Raw genomic sequence first — 20,179 nt, forward strand, 5'->3', positions numbered from 1 at the left:
GGAATTGGAGTCACAGTTTCCCTACCCCTGATTTAAACCCATACCGATGGGTCTGCCATTCTCCTTACAGCTCATTGCCCAGAACTGGCCACAGCACACAGGTTGCGGTCAGACTTGTGTGGGGATATAATGGAAGTGAGCACTCAGTCATGTCCTAATTTTGTGTCGTTCTTCTTTGTGTTCCAGCAGAACATGAGCAAAAGGGGGGCTGATGCAGGGAAGAAAGAGTACAGGTGCTCTTGCTGTGAGAAAGTCTTCACCTGGAGATCCCACCTTGCCAGGCATGAGAGGATCCACACGGGAGAGAAGCTCTATCGCTGTGCTGTCTGCGAGAAGAGCTTTGGCCAAGCGTCACACCTCACCACCCACGAGAAAACCCATACAGGAGAGAAACCCTATAAATGTACCGTGTGCGGGAAAACCTTAATCCAGAGCTCGGCGCTTCTCAGGCACATGGTGCGCCACACGGGCGAAAGAGGCCATAAGTGTCTGCACTGTGGGAAAAGCTTCAGGCGGAGGTCACAGCTTGTTAGGCACATGCCTAACCACATAGGCGAGAAACCATACGAATGTGCAGCTTGTGGGGAAACCTTTGTCCAGAGATCAGCCTTTTTTAGGCACATGATGCGTCACACTGAGGAAAATGGCTTCCAGTGTTCGCACTGTGGGAAAAGCTTCCAGTGGAGGTCGCACCTTGTTAGACACATGCCCATGCACACAGGTGAGAAACTCTATAAATGTTCATGGTGCGAGAAAACCTTCACACAACTGTCCACCCTCCCTATACATGAGAGAATCCACACAGGGGGAAAGCCATATTCATGCTCCACCTGTGGGAAAGAATTCATTGCTAGAGCTCACCTTGTCGTACATGAGAGAAGCCATACAGGGAAGAAACCCTATAGTTGCTCCTCCTGCGGGAGAGGCTTCAGCAACACATCATGCCTTGCTAAACATCAGAGAATCCACACGCGCGAGAAGCCATACGTTCTCTCTGCGGGATATGCTTTGGCCACACGTCATCTCTCATGAAACATCACAGAAGCCACACTGGTGAGAAGCCGTACCAATGCTCAGACTGTGGGAAGAGTTTTGTCGACAGCTCAAAGCTGGCGAGGCACAAGAGAACCCATGCAGAGGAGAGGCCCTACAAATGCGCTGTCTGTGGGGAAAGTTTCAGGGAGAGCTACCACCTTATTAGACACGAGAGGAACCACGCGGGAGACAGGCCCTATCCGTGCTCAATCTGTGGGAAAAGCTTTGTTAACAAATGGTGCTGCAGTACGCACGAGAGAACCCACACAGGAGAGAAACCGTATCAGTGTGCGGTCTGTGGAAGAAGCTTCGGCGATCAATCCAATCTTCTTAATCATCAGAGAATCCACGCTGGAGCGAAACTGTATAGATGTGATATCTGTGGGAAATCCTTGAGTCGGAGAGAGCACCTTCTTAATCATTATAGAACCCACACCGGGGAAAAACCCTACAAATGTCTGGACTGCAACAAGAGCTTCATTCAACGAATTCAGCTTCTTGTTCACGAGAGAACCCACCACAGAGGAGAGATGGCAAGCCTCTTCCACAACTAGGGCTGTGATACCTCAAGAACTCCCCCCCCCCGCCCAAACTTTAAGACCAGCCTCAGAGTTCTTGCATTTTATCCTGCCTTTGTGGGAGGCAGGTGCAAGAGACAGGGCCTTTTTAGTGGTGGCACTCAGGGCCAGCTCCAGAGGGTGGCAAGATTGGGCATCTGCTAGGCCCCAGGACCAGAGGTCCCTCTGCTTAACAGGTCTACTATTTCTACTTTGCGCAGAGTACAGTGGTACCTTGGGTTACAGACGCTTCAGGTTACAGAGGCTTCAGGTTACAGACTCTTCTAACACAGAAATAGTACCTCAGGTTAAGAACTTTGCTTCAGGATGAGAACAGAAATCACGCGGCGGTGCGGCGGCAGCAGGAGGCCCCATTACCTAAAGTGGTGCTTCAGGTTAAGAACAGTTTCAGGTTAAGAACAGACCTCCAGAACGAATTCAGTTCTTTACCCAAGGTACCACTGTCTCCAAAAAGAACAGAACTCCCAGTTTGTATGTCCTGTCTCTCCAGATGAAGGGGGGAGCTCCTGGGGGGTGTTGTTCTGAGGACACACACCCCCAAATCCTGGAGCCAGCACTGGTGGCACTGAAAGCGTGACAATCCACAGTTGTTCTTCTCCTGTTACGTGTGTTTTCATAGAATTGTAGAGTTGGAAGGGTTCCCAGGGTCATCTATGTTGGGATACTGCCAGGGAGACAGAGTCCATCATGACCCCACGTTGTCTCCGTTGCGATCCATCGACCTCCTGTAGACACGCAGTATCATTCAATTAGCGACACGAGCTTCCAGAAATAGCTTGCCACATTCCAGAGCTGGTGCACGCTCTTATTAGCAGAATTCACACAGCGAAAGATGCACTCAGGAGAGCATATTTACAACTTTATTCAGCGTTGGTCAGAACAAAGAGAAAACATGACTGCCTGCTTCAGTGTCTCCAGCACAGAGAGAGAAACGAAAAGCGAAGACACAACATAAACTTCCTGTGAACAGGAAATATGCAGACTCTGTGACTCACAAAGCCTGCTCCCTTTTAAGGTGGAACGGAAATATCCTAACAATCTAGTCCAACCCCCTGCAATGCAGGAATCTCAGCTAAAGTATCCATGACAGGTGGTCATCCAACCTCTGCTGAAAAACCCCTTAATGCTCCAGCTGTTTAAAGCGTAATTAAATATCTGATGACCTCCTTCTGGTACCAAGCTGGGGGAGGGGAAGGCAAGCAGAGCTCAGGGCCTGTTTGGATGTACCGTCTGCAGTGAGCCAGGCGTAATGGTTAGAGTCTTGGATTAGGCCCTGGGAGAGCAGGGTTCGAATCCCCGCTCAGCCATGAAGCTCACTGGGTGACCACGGTCCAGTCACCATCTCTTAGCTTAACCTACCTCACAGGGTTGTTGTGAGGGTGAAATGGGGAGGAGGAACTCCTTGGAAGATAAAAGTGGGAGAGGTAGATAATTTATTACAGTCAAAGACCAGCTCACATAACATAACACAATAAAAACAGCGTTCATAACGATAAAATATACAATCGGAGCAGATTGCAATAATAGCTCATGAGTTAAAATTGAGATATATACATACACCCGTACAACTGAGATTTGGGCTACCATAAAAAATTGACCCTGAGGCACCCCAGAGGGCAACTTCAGCATTTCCCTAGTAAGCTATTTTATTCTAGAGGATGATCTGCGCCTACAAATCTGGGCGCAGAATCTTGCCACCAGCCAGGTCATCTTATGATCTTTGCCTAAGAGGGGAGAATTAAGTTTAGACTTGTCTGAAAGATCGGCGAGCCTCTTCAGCAAAGGGTCAATGGTGTGTCTACGAATCTCAACATAAAAAGGACATCTAAAAAATATATGTTCAAGGCTTCCTATCTCCCCTAATGGGCAGGTGCAAAGTCTCTGTGTGTATGGGACTCTTCTATAGGAGCCTTTCAGAAACAGTGAGGGCAAGGCTGAGCTTCTAGCAAGAGTAAAAGCCCTTGTGTTTCTGGATGTGAGGAAATAGAGATATGCTGCTATAAAGGTCGTATATAACTCAGACAGATAGATAGATAGATAGATAGATAGATAGATAGATAGTAATAGGGCAGCAAAAGGCAAAGTGCGTGTAACCTCGTTTTTCCAAGGTTATCCAGACTGTTTTGGTTTACCACCTACAAGAACGGCCTCCCTTCAGTTAACTTCAAAGTATGTTTCAATTTCCACTTGCACCAGGTAAAAACCAGCGGAACACAGCTTTACTCTGAGGCAACATTAAGAAGCACTTAGTGCTTGGGATACTGTATAATTGCTGTAATAATAAAATAAGGGCATTGGCTGTATGAGGTCAGTCGGAGACCTTTTTTCTTCATTATTTTTAAACCAGGCATGGTGGATATTCTGAAATAAAGAATGCTTACCAAAGGATAAGAGACAAAACGAAACAAAAACGTTAGTGAAATCTGTGGTGGTTCTGCGTGGCCCAGAGCGCTGCCACTGCTCAGAATGTCTATTTTTCAAACTTTGGCCTGTGCAAATCATAGAATAGCAATGCAGGGATCTCGGCTACAGCATCGCTGACAGATGGCCACCCCACCTTTGTTTGGAAACCTCCAAGCAGCAGTGTCGTGCCTGAGGGGTTGAGGTTTTAGACAATGCCATACTCGATGGGTAGGGGAGCAAGTGGTGTGAGCCTCTCATCCGCCGCGGTAGATCGCAAGTCTATTTGATGAGCTTCGACTTTGAGAAGCTCTGATCATCCCCAGCAACAGAATCTCAACATAACAGGACCTCTCCCTGGCCATGACGAAGTAACCAGTTTACACACTTGCGTGTGAAGCAGAACAGATGCTAATTTGAACATTATGCTATTGTTTTGAAGCAGGGGTTCCCAAAGCAGGCAGTATCGCTGTATCAAGTCCATCAGTTTTGTTGAATTTATTAAATACTTGAATTTGGATTTGGAATAAATGTGCAATTAATTGTTGCTGCTGTGAATTTTATTGTGCTTTTATTTGTCTTCCTTAGTGGGTCGTGCAAACAGCTATTCCTAACAACGCTTTTTATACGGTTGGGGTGGGGTGGGGACCAGTGGGAACAAGTTTATAGAAGCGGGGGTGGGGGGGCGGTGGTTCAAAAAAGTTTGGGAGCCAACTCTACGATTCTCTGATTCCATAAATGCAAATAAAATTTGGACTCCCAACTGCAGGTTGTATCGAGGGTGCATCTCCTAATCCACAATGCACACCCCTTAGTGGTGGTATGGCCATATAGAAAATAATGTGTTTTATTTTGGCACATTCTTGTGACAAATCCCAATATAGGAGTTGTGGTTTTCTCTTGCAGCAACTGATCGAGACATTTTGATGCCTGAGCTGAAGTGGGAAGTGGTGCCCTCCCCACCATCACCCACTTTAAGGAGCACAGTATCCAAACTGGTCGTGCCATTATAGCTTCCGAGGCTAAGAGGGGGTGGGTGGGAACTGTAGTACAAAATATCTGGAAGGCACAAGGTTGGCAGATGTTACTCCGACTAGGGGTTGGGCTGGTCTTGCATCATGCAAGCAAAGCTGGGAATAGTCCATTGTAGAGTCGGAAAGGACCCCAACAATCATAGCTTATGATCAGCAATGGTGGGAACTGTAACACAGTGAGATCTGGAATCTCAGTAGTAGTAGTAGTAGTAATAATAATAAATAATAATAAATTTTATTTATACCCCGCCCTCCCCAGCCAAGACCGGGCTCAGGGCGGCTAACACCAAGTATAAAACAATTGATTAAAATACAACTTAAAAACAAGATTAAAGTACAGTACAACATTAAAATGCAGCCTCATTTCAGTAGAAACTCAAATCAAAAACTTTTGGGGGATGAAAACATCAAATCTTCACCAAGGCCAGCTATCCAGTAGTAGTAGTAGTAGTAGTAGTAGTAATTTATTATTTATACCCCGCCCACTCAGCGGCTTCCAACAAAAGATTAAAAATACATTAAGACATCAGTCATTAAAAACTTCGCTAAACAGGGCTGCCTTCAGATGTCTTGTTAATGTGAGATAGTTGTTCAGTGGTTTTCCATCGATGGGTCTCTGCCTTTTTAAGGTCGAAGCAAGTTGCCGGGGCAACCCAGTCAGACAGGTGGCGATGAAGAAGAAGAAGAAGAAGAAGAAGAAGAAGAAGAAGAAGAAGAAGAAGAAGAAGAAGGAGAAGAAGAAGAAATTCCCCTGAGCAGCAGGGCTTGACCATGGAGCCGCACAGGCCACAAATCTCCCCCACTGTGACTGCCCTATTCAAATTACAGCAATGATTTCCAAATTTCCATTTACCCATGCAAATTAGTATTTGCAAATCTGTACCCTCTTTTGTCCTTCTCTTTCCTCCCAGTTGGGGTGTGTGTGTGTTGCTGAATTTCCTCTTTGGCGATGCACAAATGCGGCCACCTCCCCCCACCCCCCCACCCCGAACGCAACATCACAAAAGGCAAGTGTGGGCAAAGTAAGGGCACAAGAGGCTCTTCGCCGGTTGCGAGCGCGCATGCTCGTGCCAGGAGCGTGGGGGCACGTCCCTGTATCATAATAAGAGCCAGGAAAATTTCTCTCCCTCCTCTCTCTTCCCCCCGATTTGCAGTTTATTCACTCTATCTGGTCTGTCTTCTTCGTCGTCTCTGTGACCTCTCCAAAAGGGGACCCCCGTTTGGCTGGAGCTGCCCGGAATAGCGCCGCAAACACCGCGATGTAAGGTACAGACTCCCCAAGCAAAAACCCATTTTGCGCCCAGCTCTCAGCTGCCTGGGAAACTCGGGGGCGCATCAATCGAACAAGCTCCTTTCTGCAACAATAAAACCCTCCCTATAGTGAAATTTGGAAAAGACCAGGACAAAATATATTTTAGGAGCCAGATTGGGGGTGGGGGGAGCCGTTCACATTCGTAGGGACTAGCGGCTAGGCTTCAAGTTCATCCCATTTCAGTATCAGCTTTTCTTTTTCTTGTCTGGCATTCCTCTCCCCCCGCTCCTTGTTTCCCCAGCTAGATTTAGGGGACAGAGGAAACGAGACCTCTCCAATTGCACCCAAGGGGTGCAATCTGACACCTCGATTTTTAAAACTATTCCTTCCTTATGCTCCCGCACAATGTAGTTCTCCTTTGGGTAGGTCCTTTGGTCCCTAAAGGGGCATTGGACTGCATTTCCCATCAGGCCTCCCTCCCTCCCTCTCTCTCTCTCTCTCTTTCTTTCTTTCTTTCTCTCTCTCTCTCTCCAACCCACCCCTCCGTGGTGCGGCAGGATTGTTGTGGGAATTTGCAAAGTTCCTTTGTAACTTACCCCATCGTTCTGATTGGCGGAGCCAGCAGTCCCCGCCTCTCTAGGTGTGCAACGCGGCAAAAAATAAATAAATATGAAAGTTGTGGTGCCTGAAGGAAGCCCTGAAATCCCAATTCTCTCTTGTTAGGACAATCAGACCTTTTAAGCTGGGATCTTCCCCAGTTTGCCTCTGTATGCTGAAATTGCTTTAAATATGTTTTTATTGTTTTATCATTTGTTTGCCACCCTGGGCTCATCAGGGAGGAAGGGTGGTATATATAAGTTTAATAAATTGTAGAAGTGGTGGAGTTGATAGGGGGTTTCTGCAGTCTTTCATTGCACTGTTAAAGGCCATCCCTCTGTGGTGAAACACAGAGTGTCTCCCTGCTTCTTGTGGCATCTACAATTCTACACCTTGGAGGTCCCAGGTCGCAAGGTGGTTAGATTGGTCTCAACTAGGGCCAGGGCCTTTTCAGCACTGGCCCCGACTTGGTGGAACGCTCTGTCCCAAGAGACTAGGGCCCTGCGGGACTTGACATCTTTCCGTAGGGCCTGCAAGACAGAGCTGTTCCACCTGGCCTTTGGTTTGGACTCAGCCTGACCCTTATGTTTCCCTCCCCTTATGGTTTTGCTCTATGGGCTACTTTTAAAATGAGGCTGCATTTTAAATTATATTTTAACCTGTATTTTAAATTGGGGTTTTGTGGGGTTTTTCTGTAATATTACTGGTGTTAGCCGCCCTGAGCCCGGCTCTGGCCGGGGAGGGCGGGATATAAATAAAAATTTATTATTATTATTATTCACCCAGGAAGGACAAGGGAAAGACTGAATCATACGATTGTAGAGATGGAAGGGCCCCATCGCTCAGGCCTAGCTAGGTGGATAAAAAAAGAAACATGACTTTGCATAAGGCAGGCTTCCGATCTTCCAGCTGATTTTTAAAAAATGAGGCACAGAGATTAACTTTCCTTTGAACCTCCTCCCCCAAATGATGCTTCATTTTGCTTTATGGTGAGAACAGCCCAGACTCCAGGACTTCAATAAATCATGAAAAGTCTCAGTGTGAGGTTCTCGGATGTGTACAAACTATTGGGTCATTACCATATATTGGAGGAAAAACAGCTTTTTATGAGTGGCAGGCTCCAGTCCTGTACACACATTAATACATATATACTGCTTGATATTTTAAGTATAGTAAGCCTGCAATTTACATTACGTTTCAGGGATCAGGCTTGGGGGTTTCAAGCACATAAAACAAGGTCCAGTCTTCTGGGTCAGGAAAAGCCTGGGCAAAAAGCTAAGTCCTTGCAATATATCCCAAGTAACTGTTAATTATGTAACTCCAAGTTTGCATGCATTTGACTGCACCACACCATAGCCTGCTTCACAAACTATGGCTTATTGTAAACTAGAAAGTGTGGTGTTCATCTTTTAGTAAGGTGAGGTAGGATTTAACAGAATCATAGAATTGTAGACTTGGAAGGGACCTCGAGAGTAATTTTAGCCCAACCCCCCTGTCCTTATTATGGTTGTTAGATGAGCACTTTTAGGATATATTTTTTTCATTGCATTTTTCCTGTGTAAAAATATTGTTTTAATCAATGATCAAGTTGTTCTGTATTTTGTAGATCTGTGAGTCACTTTGAGCCATCTTGTGGAAAGTGATCAATAAATATAATAATAATAATAATAATAATAATAATAATAATAATAATAGGAGCTAAGGTAATGCTTCTGGATCTTTTCACACTAGGGAATGTACAGGTCATGTTTGTGCTTCATATATGTATCTGGGTGACCCCTGTGGAACAGAACATCCCCTATTCTTTGCAATCTGGTAATTCAGAGATATACTGTCACCGGCCCTGGAGGCTCCATTTGGCTTCTTCTGGTAGCACTGAGCCTCTTGGGCTTGCCGATCAGAAGGTCGGTGGTTCAAATCCCCGCGACGGAGTGAGAGCCCGTTGCTCGGTCCCTGCTCCTACCAACCTAGCAGTTCGAAAGCACCTCAAAGTGCAAGTAGATAAATAGGTACCGCTCCGGCGGGAAGGTAAACGGCGTTTCTGTGCGCTGCTCTGGTTTCAGTGTTCCGTTGCGCCATAAGTGGCTTAGTCATGCTGGCCACATGACCCGGAAAAACTGTCTGCGGACAAATGCCAGCTCCCTCAGCCAGTAAAGCGAGATGAGTGCCGCAACCCCAGAGTCGTCTGCGACTGGACTTAACTGTCAGGGGTCCTTTACCTTTACAGTGGTACCTCGGGTTAAGTACTTAATTCGTTTCGGAGGTCCATTCTTAACCTGAAACTGTTCTTAACCTGAAGCACCACTTTAGCTAATGGGGCCTCCAGCTGCCGCCACGCTGCCAGAGCACGATTTCTGTTCTCATCCTGAAGCAAAGTTCTTAACCCGAGGTACTATTTCTGGGTTAGCGGAGTCTGTAACCTGAAGCGTATGTAACCCGGGGTACCACTGTACTAGCTGCTGACAGACCTGGCCTCTGGCCTTTCAAACATTTCCTGCTCCCGTTGATAAGGCAATGCCTCCTTTCTCATTCTGAACTTGGGTGAGGGTCTGCTGCAGTTTTGCGCATCAGATTCCGATTTCTCACCCGCAACACCCTCCGCTCCTGTTAGGCTGCTGTCCTAGATGCAGACAAGGGTTGCGCTGGTCGGCTGAGAAGGCGGTGGGTTGTTGGGCGGAGAAGTCTTTGGGGCCGTGGATGACCAGATGGTCCCCAGCTCCTGCCTTGGGACCGAGGAGAGGGGAGGAGTTTGCCCTCCGGAATCCTTTCTGCTCAACCCGGCGGGGTTGAGCTTCCTATAGGGACAGAGCCAGAGCAAAGACACAACAGATCCCCGGGAGGGGAAAGAAACCCCTCGATTCCCGAACTTATTTTGCATCCAGACTGGCGCGCGCTCTCCAGGACGCAGTGAGTGGATCTGAGCTGGATCAGTACTTTAGATGCGGGTGAGAAAGAAAGAAAGGCGAAGGAAGAGGAGGGGTTTGTTTTGTTTTGCCGTGGGAACAGAGGGTGCCAGCATGGAGCAAGGCAGCGAGAAGGGACTTGGGTAGGTGGGCAGGGAAAGGGGAGAGCGGGGGCCTCGGCCTTCCTATTCCCAGCGACTCCATTGCGCCGGAGACGGTGCGCTCTTTCCGGCGCGGCGCAGGGTCTCCAAAGAGACCACGTGCAAACCAGCCAGCGGGGCGCGTTCAGGGTGATGCTCTCTGCCTTTCTTTGGCTGCGAACCCATTTAAAGCACACACCCCCCCCAAGAATCCCGAGAGGTGTCCCTCACAGAGCTACAGTTCCCAGCATCTCGGCCAACTACAGTTTCCAGGGTTCTTTTGTTTGTTTTCTGGGTGGCATGCGCTTTAAACGGACGGTGGGTGCGCACAGTCTTTGTGGGTCAAGGCGGAAGAGGGCTGCGGATGGATGGATAGCTGGGCGGTCCTTGTTGGGAACGTTTGGACCTGATGATCTCGAAGTGGGATGCGAGCTGTTTGTTGTTTTTGTTTACTAATGGAGAGACCGCCGTACGCCTTACATGGGGTCACTAAATTCGACGGGAGAGAAGTTCTGAAAATAGCAGAAGCAACGTGGAGCAGGGTTCCCACTGTGGCTGCTGCTTCTGTTTTTGGGGAACACCCCTGTCTGGAGATGACAGGTGCCAACTATTTGTAGTTTCTGGAAACAATCGGAGACATTTTTGTCTCGACAAGCTTTCGCAGCTAGATATAGATATAGATATATATGGTCTCTGCCTTGGGTGTTTATTTGTCTTCTTTTAAAACCTATTTTAGGTTGCTTTAATTATATGCTTGTAAATTGCCCTAAGGTTTATGCAAAAGGAAATTCATGCAGTAATAAAAAAAATGTATTTTATAATCTGAGGTGATATAGGCATCCCATAACATAAGCTCACGAACCAAATCCAGCTATTAAAATACTATGTATAAAATGCTGAATGGTATTATAGACTAAAGACACAATCAAAATACAGATTTATATTTTTTTTTATGCTAAGTCAGGGGTGGGAAAGCTATAGCCGTTGGCATGTTTTTGGACTCTAATGCTCATCATCCCTCACCATTGATTGGGCTTATTTCAATAAATGAACTCTTATAGCCCATGGCAACTGCAGCTTGTATTTAGCTCTGTGGCTGTTGTTTTCCTCAGTTGGGTTTTATCTGATCCTGGGGATTTGAGTTGCACCATGCCAATACAGTGGTACCTTGGGTTACATACGCTTCAGGCTAACCCAGAAATAGTGCTTCAGGTTAAGAACTTTGCTTCAGGATGAGAACAGAAATCGTGCTCTCTGCGGCGGCAGCAGGAGGCCCCATTAGCTAAAGTGGTGCTTCAGGTTAAGAACAGTTTCAGGTTAAGAACGGACCTCCGGAACTAATTAAGTACTTAAACCGAGGTACCACTGTACTGGTCATTGATGGAAATAAAGAGAGTGATTGATTGCATTATGCCTGCAATTTTAAGCATTATCTTGTAAGCAAATAAGGTGGTGTCCAGCTAACATGCCCCACAGCAAAATGATTTCTGCTTGAACAAGGGGACTCCCCCCCCATTCTTCCCCCTCCCCATATTTGCTCAGGAGGGTTGGCTGGTAAACCCCTGTAACAGGTTTAAGGAAGCGAGGTGAGGAGGGGAGTCCTGTTGCAGAAGCAGAAACCCTTGTGCTGACAGGCTTACTTAGCGCTAAGTCTCAAACAACCATGGCAAACACATTCCCCAAATGTGGATTCTTATGTAGCCAAAACAGTAGCATCTACAGTGGTACCTCGGGTTAAGTACTTAATTTGTTCCGTAGGTCCGTTCTTAAGCTGAAACTGTTCTTAACCTGAAGCACCACTTCAGGTAATGGGGCCTCCTGCTGCCGCCGCGCGGCTGGAGCACGATTTCTGTTCTCATCCTGAAGCAAAGTTCTTAACCTGAGGCACTATTTCTGGGTTAAGGGAGTGTGTAACCTGAAGCGTATGTAACCTGAAGCGTATGTAACCTGAGGTACCACTGTACACTCAAGGGGGAGGTTTTCAGCCAACTTGGGTGAACACCAAGGTTTTCAGAAGCACAAAATAAATTTTACGAGGTAGGAACTTGGAGAAAGGGACTTGCTGGAATCTAAGAAATGAGTCATTTTTTTCTGCCCAGTATTTCATGGAAAGACTTCACTACTTAAATAAAGGGAGGACTCCTCAAATTTGTAGTTCTCAAATTAATGCCCTTAAATGATGCCATGAAAGGAACACATGAAGCTGCCTCGAGAGAATACATTTTGTCCTCCCATCTGCATATTGCTTTCGCTGCCAGTGATCCTATAGGGTCTGTGGGTCTTTCCTTCGAAACATTGTTAGCAGCACACAGACATAATGTCAGTGTTTCTGTTTTAATGTTTTGCTAGATTTTTATTGTATTTTGATGTTGGGTGTTGATTTTTTTGCTTGTGCTCATTTGTGTAAACTGCTTGGGGCTTTTGTTGCTTTAAGTGTTATATAAGTTATCAAAATGAAATGAAATTAAGGCCTCCCACAAACACCTCAATGAGGACTTAGCGTGTTCCGTGGAATACTGACTATTGTTGTTGGGAATGGAATGGAGTATCCTGGGAAAGAAATTGGCAGGTTGGCTAGAACCTTGAACAGGAGCACTCCACATTGCCAAATTGTTGCTTTTTACTTTGATAACCTCAAAGTAAAATGCGCCCGGCGCCTGGCTGATTTCAAACACTGCTTACGATAAGCAGTTTGCAGTTTGAAATCAGCCAGTTTGAAATCAGCCAGGCGCCGGGCACATTTTGCACCAGGCTTTTCACCACTCGTAACCAGGTGAAGATGCCTGGGCGTCAGGATGGTGCCTGACATCTCCACTATCTGGGGAATTCTTGGTTCTGGGCTGTTTTCACACACTAATACCCGCACCCTGTAGAATTCTATCAGTTATATTTTATCTGCACAAGCAGAATGGATTTCTGGAAGCAAATGGCTTTTTCTGTGCAGCCTGAGCAAGAGCAGTCACCACTAAGAAAAAGAGGTTGGAATAGGCCAATATATGTATATGGACTGTCAATGGATCAAGAGGCTTTTCTTCTTTAAGTTCTCAAAGCTGTAGAGCCCTAGGTCAAGGTTGTCATCTGAACTAAAGAAGAGTTTGGATTTGATATCCCGCCTTTCACTCCCTTTCAGGAGTCTCAAAGCGGCTAACAATCTCCTTTCCCTTCCTCCCCCACAACAAACACTGTGAGGTGAGTGGGGCTGAGAGGCTTCAGAGAAGTGTGACTGGCCCAAGGTCACCCAGCAGCTGCATGTGGAGGAGCGGAGACGCGAACCCGGTTACCCAGATTACGTGACTACCGCTCTTAACCACTACACCACACTGGCAACTAGCCAGATGTTTAACTGGGAATCAATCACAATCAGTCCATCATTTGGAAAATAAGACTTTAGCATCGTCTTGCCCCATAATGGCAACTGGACGTTCCATTTTGGCGACCTCAACCTTGGTTTAAGGAGCCATTTGGTGCCCAGCTTATATATGTGAGTTTCTAATGCTGTGTAAGTGTGCTTGGTGTGAGCTAGACCGCATTTTAGCCCTGCAAGCAAAGCTGGTTGAAAATCAGGCGTTGCACAAAGCCTGACCGGACAGCAATGTTGTCTTTCAGATGCCAGTGAATTTCGAAGAGGTTGCGGTGCATTTCCCCGGCGATCAAGGGCTGCTGCTGGATCCAGATCAAAGAATCCTGCACAACAGCATCATGCCGGAGAACAATCGGAATTTGGCCTTTCTGGGTAAAGAGCCCTTCATCCTTTCTCAGTAGATATCTGGGTAGTCTTAGATGTACAATTACTTCTGTTTGCAACGTTCAGTGGTGGGTGTGGGTGTGTTGACGCTTAGGGCAGCCAAAATGGCACTGCAAACAAGAAGGAGCTATCGGCAGGCTCAGGGGACCCCCAAGACTTGCAGAGAAAAAGGCATTGGGGGTAGGTCAACTGAGGAGGGGACCCCAAAACAACCCAGCATGCTCAGTAGCCCTGAATGCTTATCGTTTGAGGTGGGGGTGGGGACATCTCAGGGGTGGGCGGGGCCAGAGGCAAAGGCGGACACAGCAATAGATGTAAATTCCCACATCCCCCCTTATCTTCTAGCCAGGCAGGCAAGAGTTTAAGGACACAAAACGCTTGATGAGTGTGTGAAGGGAGGGGAAGTTGCTGGGGAAGGTCCTGAGGGCCAGATAGGAGGGCTTGAAGGGCCACATTTGATCTCCGGAGGCCCAGGGTTCCCCATCCCCTAAATACATCTTGCCTTCTGGAATCATAGGAACACAGGTGTCAAATGTCACCTTTCTAGATTTATTTTATATTTTCATAATGATGTTCCAGCCTTGTTCTCTCATAAGAGAGTATCAAACTATTTAGGTACTTGGTCAGTGCTCAGCTATAATGTAGTCCAAGGCACCTGTGTTATCACAGAAGTATCTGTGGGGCATTTAATGCCTCTTACTTAAAACCCAGCGCATGAAATGTGCCGTGCGGTAGCAGCCAACACTCTTTGGGAAGCAAGCCAGGACAGTTTATGAACAGAAGGTGCTAAACAGCTCCACTAGGAGTTGCCTGGGTGACTCAGAAAGTGATCTGTGCCATTCTGTGCGTATTTACTTGGATGTAACTCCCACTGTGTTCACTGAGGCTTATTCCCAGCGAAGTATGGGGTGTGTGTGATGACGGACTTATTGCGACATGAGCTTTCGAGAGCTACAGCTGTATCCTCCCAACTCATTTCTGCTGTTGTCTTCGTTTAATTTGATTTTATTGGCTTCCTACTACGAAAGCAATTATGAAACATTTTGCTAACTTTAAGCAAAGTACAATATTTAGAAAAAGAAGAACCGGATCTTGAGAGGGTATAATACAAATGGTGTGTTTTTGTCAGCACATAATAATAGGATGAGGGACATGGGTGGCGCTGTGGGTTAAACCACAGAGCCTACGGCTTGCCAATCAGAAGGTCAGCGGTTCGAATCCCCGTGACGGGGTGAGCTCCCGTTGCTGGGTCCCTGCTCCTGCCAACCTAGCAGTTCGAAAGCATGTCAAAGTACAAGTAGATAAATAGGTACCGCTCAGGCGGGAAGGTAAACTGCGTTTCTGTGCACTGCTCTGGTTCTCCAGAAGCGGCTTAGTCTTGCTGGCCACATGACCCGGAAGCTGTACGCCGGCTCCCTCGGCCAATAAAGCGAGATGAGCGCCGCAACCCCAGAGTCGGTCACGACTGGACCTAATGGTCAGGGGTCCCTTTACCTTTAATAATATGATAGACAGGTTGGACCAGGCAAATAGTTTTGATTTAAGTTTTCGCCAATAACTGAAATACGTTTGTTTACTTTTGGAGACCTACCACTAGTTATAAACCATTCAGTTATTTCCCTCCCAAATCTCCTGACTCATTTCTGAATAAGCATCAGGTCATGATTATCTGTTTCTTCTAACAGGTGATGGGCAGGCAGATGTGAACGAAGAGGATATGCAGGTGCAAATTTCTGAGCAAGACAAACCATCACCGGGATTAGCAGGAGAAGCAGTTTCCCAGTGCCTTGAGAGAAGAGAGACAGTGCTAAATCATCGCAGGGCTGAGAGGCAGGTGGACCACCACCTATCAAGGAGAACGGCTAGCGCCATTGCTAGTGGGGGTGGCGCCCAGGATCTCTGCAAAGGCCCAGCACGAAAGCGAAGACGCAGATCTCAGGGCCCAAGGACGTGCAATGAGTGTGGGAAGACCTTCGCTCAGGCCTCGAACCTTCTGGCACATAAGAGAATCCACACAGGCGAGAAGCCATATAAATGTGTGCACTGTGGGAAAAGCTTCACCGAACGGTCCAATCGTAACAGGCACCAGAGGACCCATTCCGGAGAGAAACCATATCAGTGTGTCGACTGCGGGAAAAGTTTTAGCTTCCGATCGGACCTTATTAGACACGGGATTACCCATACAGGAGAGAGGCCCTATAAATGTTCGGACTGCGGGAAAAGCTTCAGTCACGCCTCCACTCTGATTAGACATGAGAATATCCATACAGGAGAAAAGCCCTATTCCTGTACAGACTGTGGGAAAAGCTTCACGCAGAGCTCATCCCTTCTAGCACATAAGAGACTCCACACTGGAGAAACGCCTTTCCTGTGTCCCGTTTGCGGGGAGAGCTTTAACTGGAAGTCGCACCTTGTCACACATAAGAGAACCCACACAGGGGAGAGACCGTACAAGTGTGCAAAGTGTGGGAAGAGCTTCATCGAGAAGTCGAAACTGAATCGACACCAGAGAACCCATCTGGAAAAAGAACTTTACGAATGCGCAGAGTGCGGGAGAATTTTTAGCATCCGCTCCAACCTCCTTCGGCACGAGACCGCCCACAGAGGAGAGAAATCGTTTACGTGTTTCAGCTGTGGGAAAAGCTTCAACCAGTCGTCAAAGCTGATGAGGCACGAGAGGATCCACACGGGAGAGAAGCCATATAAATGCGCCGACTGCGGGAAAAGTTTCAGCCAGACCTCTGAGCTCCTCCGACACGAGAGAATCCACACGGGAGAGAAGCCATATAAATGCGCCATCTGTGGGAAGTGCTTCAACCGGAGGTCACACCTGAACACCCACGGGGCCACCCACGTCGGAGGCCAACCTTTCAAATGGCCAGATGGTGGAGCGAGCTACGAAAACGGTTCCCACCTTGTGGCAAACGTGAATCTACCCGAGCAGTTCTATGCGGGGAACCAGCCCTATAAATGCTTAGAGGGCCAGAAGGACTGTGGTCGTGGCTCCCTCCTCGTCGCAGGCATGAATTCGCACGGACAAGCGCATATAGAAGGCCAGCTGTACGAATGGCCAAACACGGAGACCAGCTACAGTCACTGCTCCCTTCTCATTACTAGCGTCAGTCCACAAGAAGGAATCCATGCGCAAGAACAAACATACAGGTCCGCGGACAATGACACGAACTGCAGCCGCGGTGGCCCGTTTTATCTAACCAGCGCAAATGCCCACGAGGGGATCGTTGCGGGAGGTCAAGCATATAAATGCCGGAGTGGCAACGATGAGAGCCACAAGGGCCCCTCGCTCCTTACAACGGACGCGGGCAACCGGAGGGAGGAGAAGGTGTTTAAGTGTTCTGAGTGCGGGAAGTGCTTTAACTGGAAGTCGCACTTTGTTAGGCACAAGAGAATCCATACGGGAGAAAAGCCGTACTGCTGTCCGGACTGTGGGAAAAGCTTCAATCGGAGGTCGCACCTTGTCAGGCACGGGAGGACTCACGCAGGACTGAGGCCGTATGCTGAAGAGGAAACTTTGGTTCAGAATCTGGCCATCTCGAACCCAAGTGAATCTGTGCCTGAGGGAAACGGTATAAACACACAGCCTTCTCACGCTGTATTACAGACCGGTGAAGTCATGCGGGAGACAAACCTTATGAATATTCTGTGACATACCTTATTGCACATTAAAGAACCCAGACGGGGAGGAAACCTATGGCAGGGAGACTTCCCGTTGTGCATCATTTCTTGCTAGACACAGGATACATGCACAGGGGAAACTATTGCTTAGTTTACACCAAGGGTGGAAGAGATGGTTAAGGTGTTCCTAGACTGCTAGTACTTAAGTTGCCCAGGAGAGGACCATATGATTGTTTGAGCATCTGGCTGTGTGAATGACTCCAGCACATGCACACCCTATGTAAATACCGCACTATACTGCATAAGCATGTGTGATCTTTGCGTACAGTGGTACCTCGGGTTACATACGCTACAGGTTACATACGCTTCAGGTTACAGACTCTGCTAACCCAGAAATAGTGCTTCAGGTTAAGAACTTTGCTTCAGGATGAGAACAGAAATCGTGCTCTGGCGGCGCAGCAGCAGCAGGAGGCCCCATTAGCTAAAGTGGTGCTTCAGGTTAAGAACAGTTTCAGGTTAAGAACGGACCTTCAAAACGAATTAAGTACTTAACCAGAGGTACCACTGTATAGGGTTATTGCCAACACAACTCCTGCTCAGAGTAGCCCCAGTGAAATTAAGACACCTAAGTTAGGACTGTCCATCAGTTTCAATAGGTCTGTGTCAAGTAGGACTGGCACTGATTACAACTCGTTAATAATGTACCTCCTGTGTTAAAAGCCTTTCTGGGTACCAAATGGATAATGTGTGAACTGACCTGTGCGGTTCAGGGATAGAGAATCTGCAGCCTTCTGAATGTTCATGTTAACAAAAATTCTGATAAATCATTTCACTTTTATTTACATAAATCCCTTTGCATTAGGCACATTCACACATTACATTGAACCACTAACAGGTCAGTTGCTAAACTGTTTCCCCACCCCCACCCCAGACAGCTAATTATATTGTGAAATGGGGAATAATGGGTATGGAAGATGGTATTTTCATGCCCATTTCCCTCTATTATTCTTGCAATATTCCTGCTCTGTCAAGGACATCAAGATGCTGCTTGTAATTCACTTATTTTGTAGTGTTAATGATTTTCTGCATTCCTTTCTAAACCTGCTTCTAGAATTGTATTGAAATATATTGTCTTCCAAGAAAGCAATTCTTTCACCACACAAGTCTGGACTCTGTGGGCTGATCTGTAATACAGGGCATTAAAGAGAGGCTTGGGGTTTTTCGCCCCTGACAATTTTTATTAAACTTGTTTTAGATGAATATTTTAGATTTGTCCTGTGTATTTCTACAAAAGCATGACTTTTATTTATCACCATAAATTTATCAAAGCACTTCACATTCAAGTAGGTCAGTAGTTAGCAGACCTATAAACATGTACGCAGTGATACCTCTCTGCTTTCAACTACTTTTTTTAAAAAAACAACACACTACAATCTTTCTGTACATTCCCTGCGCCCTCTGCTTTTGTCTTCACAACCACCCTGAGAGGTGGGCCACATTTAGAGGACATGCCTGGCTTGAGGTTGAATCCTGACAAGACAGAAGTACTGTTTTGGGGGGATGGGGTGGGCAGGTGTGGAGGACTCCCTGGTCCTGAATGGAGTAACTGTGCCCCAAAAGGACCAAGTGCGCAACCTGGGAGTCATTTTGGACTCACAGCTGTCTGTGGAGGTGCAGGTCAATTCTATGTCCATGGCGGATGTCTACCAGCTCCATCTGGTATGCAGGCTGAGACCCTACCTGCCCACAGACTGTCTCGCCAGAGTGGTGCATTCTCTGGTTATCTCCCGCTTGGACTACTGCAATGTGCTCTACGTGGGGCTACCTTTGAAAGTGACCCGGAAACTGCAACTAGAAGGGTGACTGGAAGTGGCCACCAAGACTACATAACACCGGTCCTGAAAGACCTACATTGGCTCCCAGTACGTTTCCAAGCACAGTTTAAAGTGTTGGTGCTGACCTTTAGAGCCCTAAACGGCCTCGGCCCAGTATACCTGAAGGAGCGTCTCCACCGCCATCATTCAGCCCAGACACTGAGGTCCAGCACCGAGGGCCTTCTGGTGGTTCCCTCACTGCAAGAAGTGAAGTTACAGGGAACCAGGCAGAGGGCTTCTCGATAGTGGTGCCCACTCTGTGACTGCCCTCCCATAAGATGTCAAAGAAATAAGTAACTACAGTATCGGACTTTGAGAAGACACCTGAAGGCAGTCCTGTTAAGGGAAGTTTTTAATGTTTGATGTTCTATCGTGTTTTTAATGTTCTGTTGGAAGCCGCCCAGAGTGGCTGGGGAAACCCAGCCAGATAGGCATGTAATAAATAAATCTGCCCTTATTCCCTTATGGGGAACTCAAGAGCCCTTATAGAGTCCTTTGTAGGTTCTCCATCGATTGGAGAAAATAACAGAGGCCAACCAAAGAATACTGAGAAGCAAAGCAGCTCATAAGCCTGATCTTTATTGAACAGGGTGCCCCCCTCTCACATAGGAAAGGAGGACCTAGAACCCAGGTGTGCCCACCCTTACGTAGACATTTTAAATTGCCTGCCCTGGAGTCCAAGACCACCCCCCAGGAACACCATACATACATCACAGAAAGGGCGGTCTAAAACAAAAATCTGAGTGCGTTTATTTTTCCTCCTGTCTGGCAGATTACCTGTTAATGCTCACTTGATTGGATACCCTGGGGAGCCTGGCCAGTCTTTTGCAATGATAAATACTTAGTTCCTGAGCCAGGTCACAGGCTCACCCTATTCATACACAGATATACCCTTAAGACAGGATTTGTGAATGAAAAGGCAACGGGGAGGCTTTTCCATTTCCTTCAACCTTCCAGAGAAAACATTCGGTAAGTTTGAGAGTCAAAA

The 20,179-nt window shown here is 47.2% G+C and overlaps 1 protein-coding gene across 5 annotated transcripts; it reads left to right on the plus strand.

Annotated features, from left to right (window-relative positions):
- Positions 1–34: 34 nt before the first annotated feature.
- Positions 35–18,577, plus strand: LOC310670237 (uncharacterized protein). Of its 5 annotated transcripts, none has more exons than XM_083425190.1 (3): positions 35–721; positions 13,546–13,672; positions 15,370–18,577. In XM_083425190.1, exons 1-3 carry the CDS (start codon positions 644–646, stop codon positions 17,346–17,348), a joined length of 2,184 nt encoding a protein of 727 aa, XP_083281316.1. In that variant the 5' UTR covers positions 35–643; the 3' UTR covers positions 17,349–18,577. The 5 variants fall into 5 exon arrangements, with proteins under 5 accessions (XP_083281316.1, XP_083281318.1, XP_083281320.1 ...); XM_083425192.1 differs by lacking the exon at positions 35–721 and adding an exon at positions 5,796–6,313; XM_083425194.1 differs by lacking the exon at positions 35–721 and adding an exon at positions 5,796–6,308.
- Positions 18,578–20,179: the final 1,602 nt, after the last annotated feature.

This window comes from Podarcis tiliguerta (assembly GCF_965153285.1).
Source record: "Podarcis tiliguerta genome assembly, chromosome: 2".
Classification (NCBI taxonomy): domain Eukaryota; kingdom Metazoa; phylum Chordata; class Lepidosauria; order Squamata; family Lacertidae; genus Podarcis; species Podarcis tiliguerta.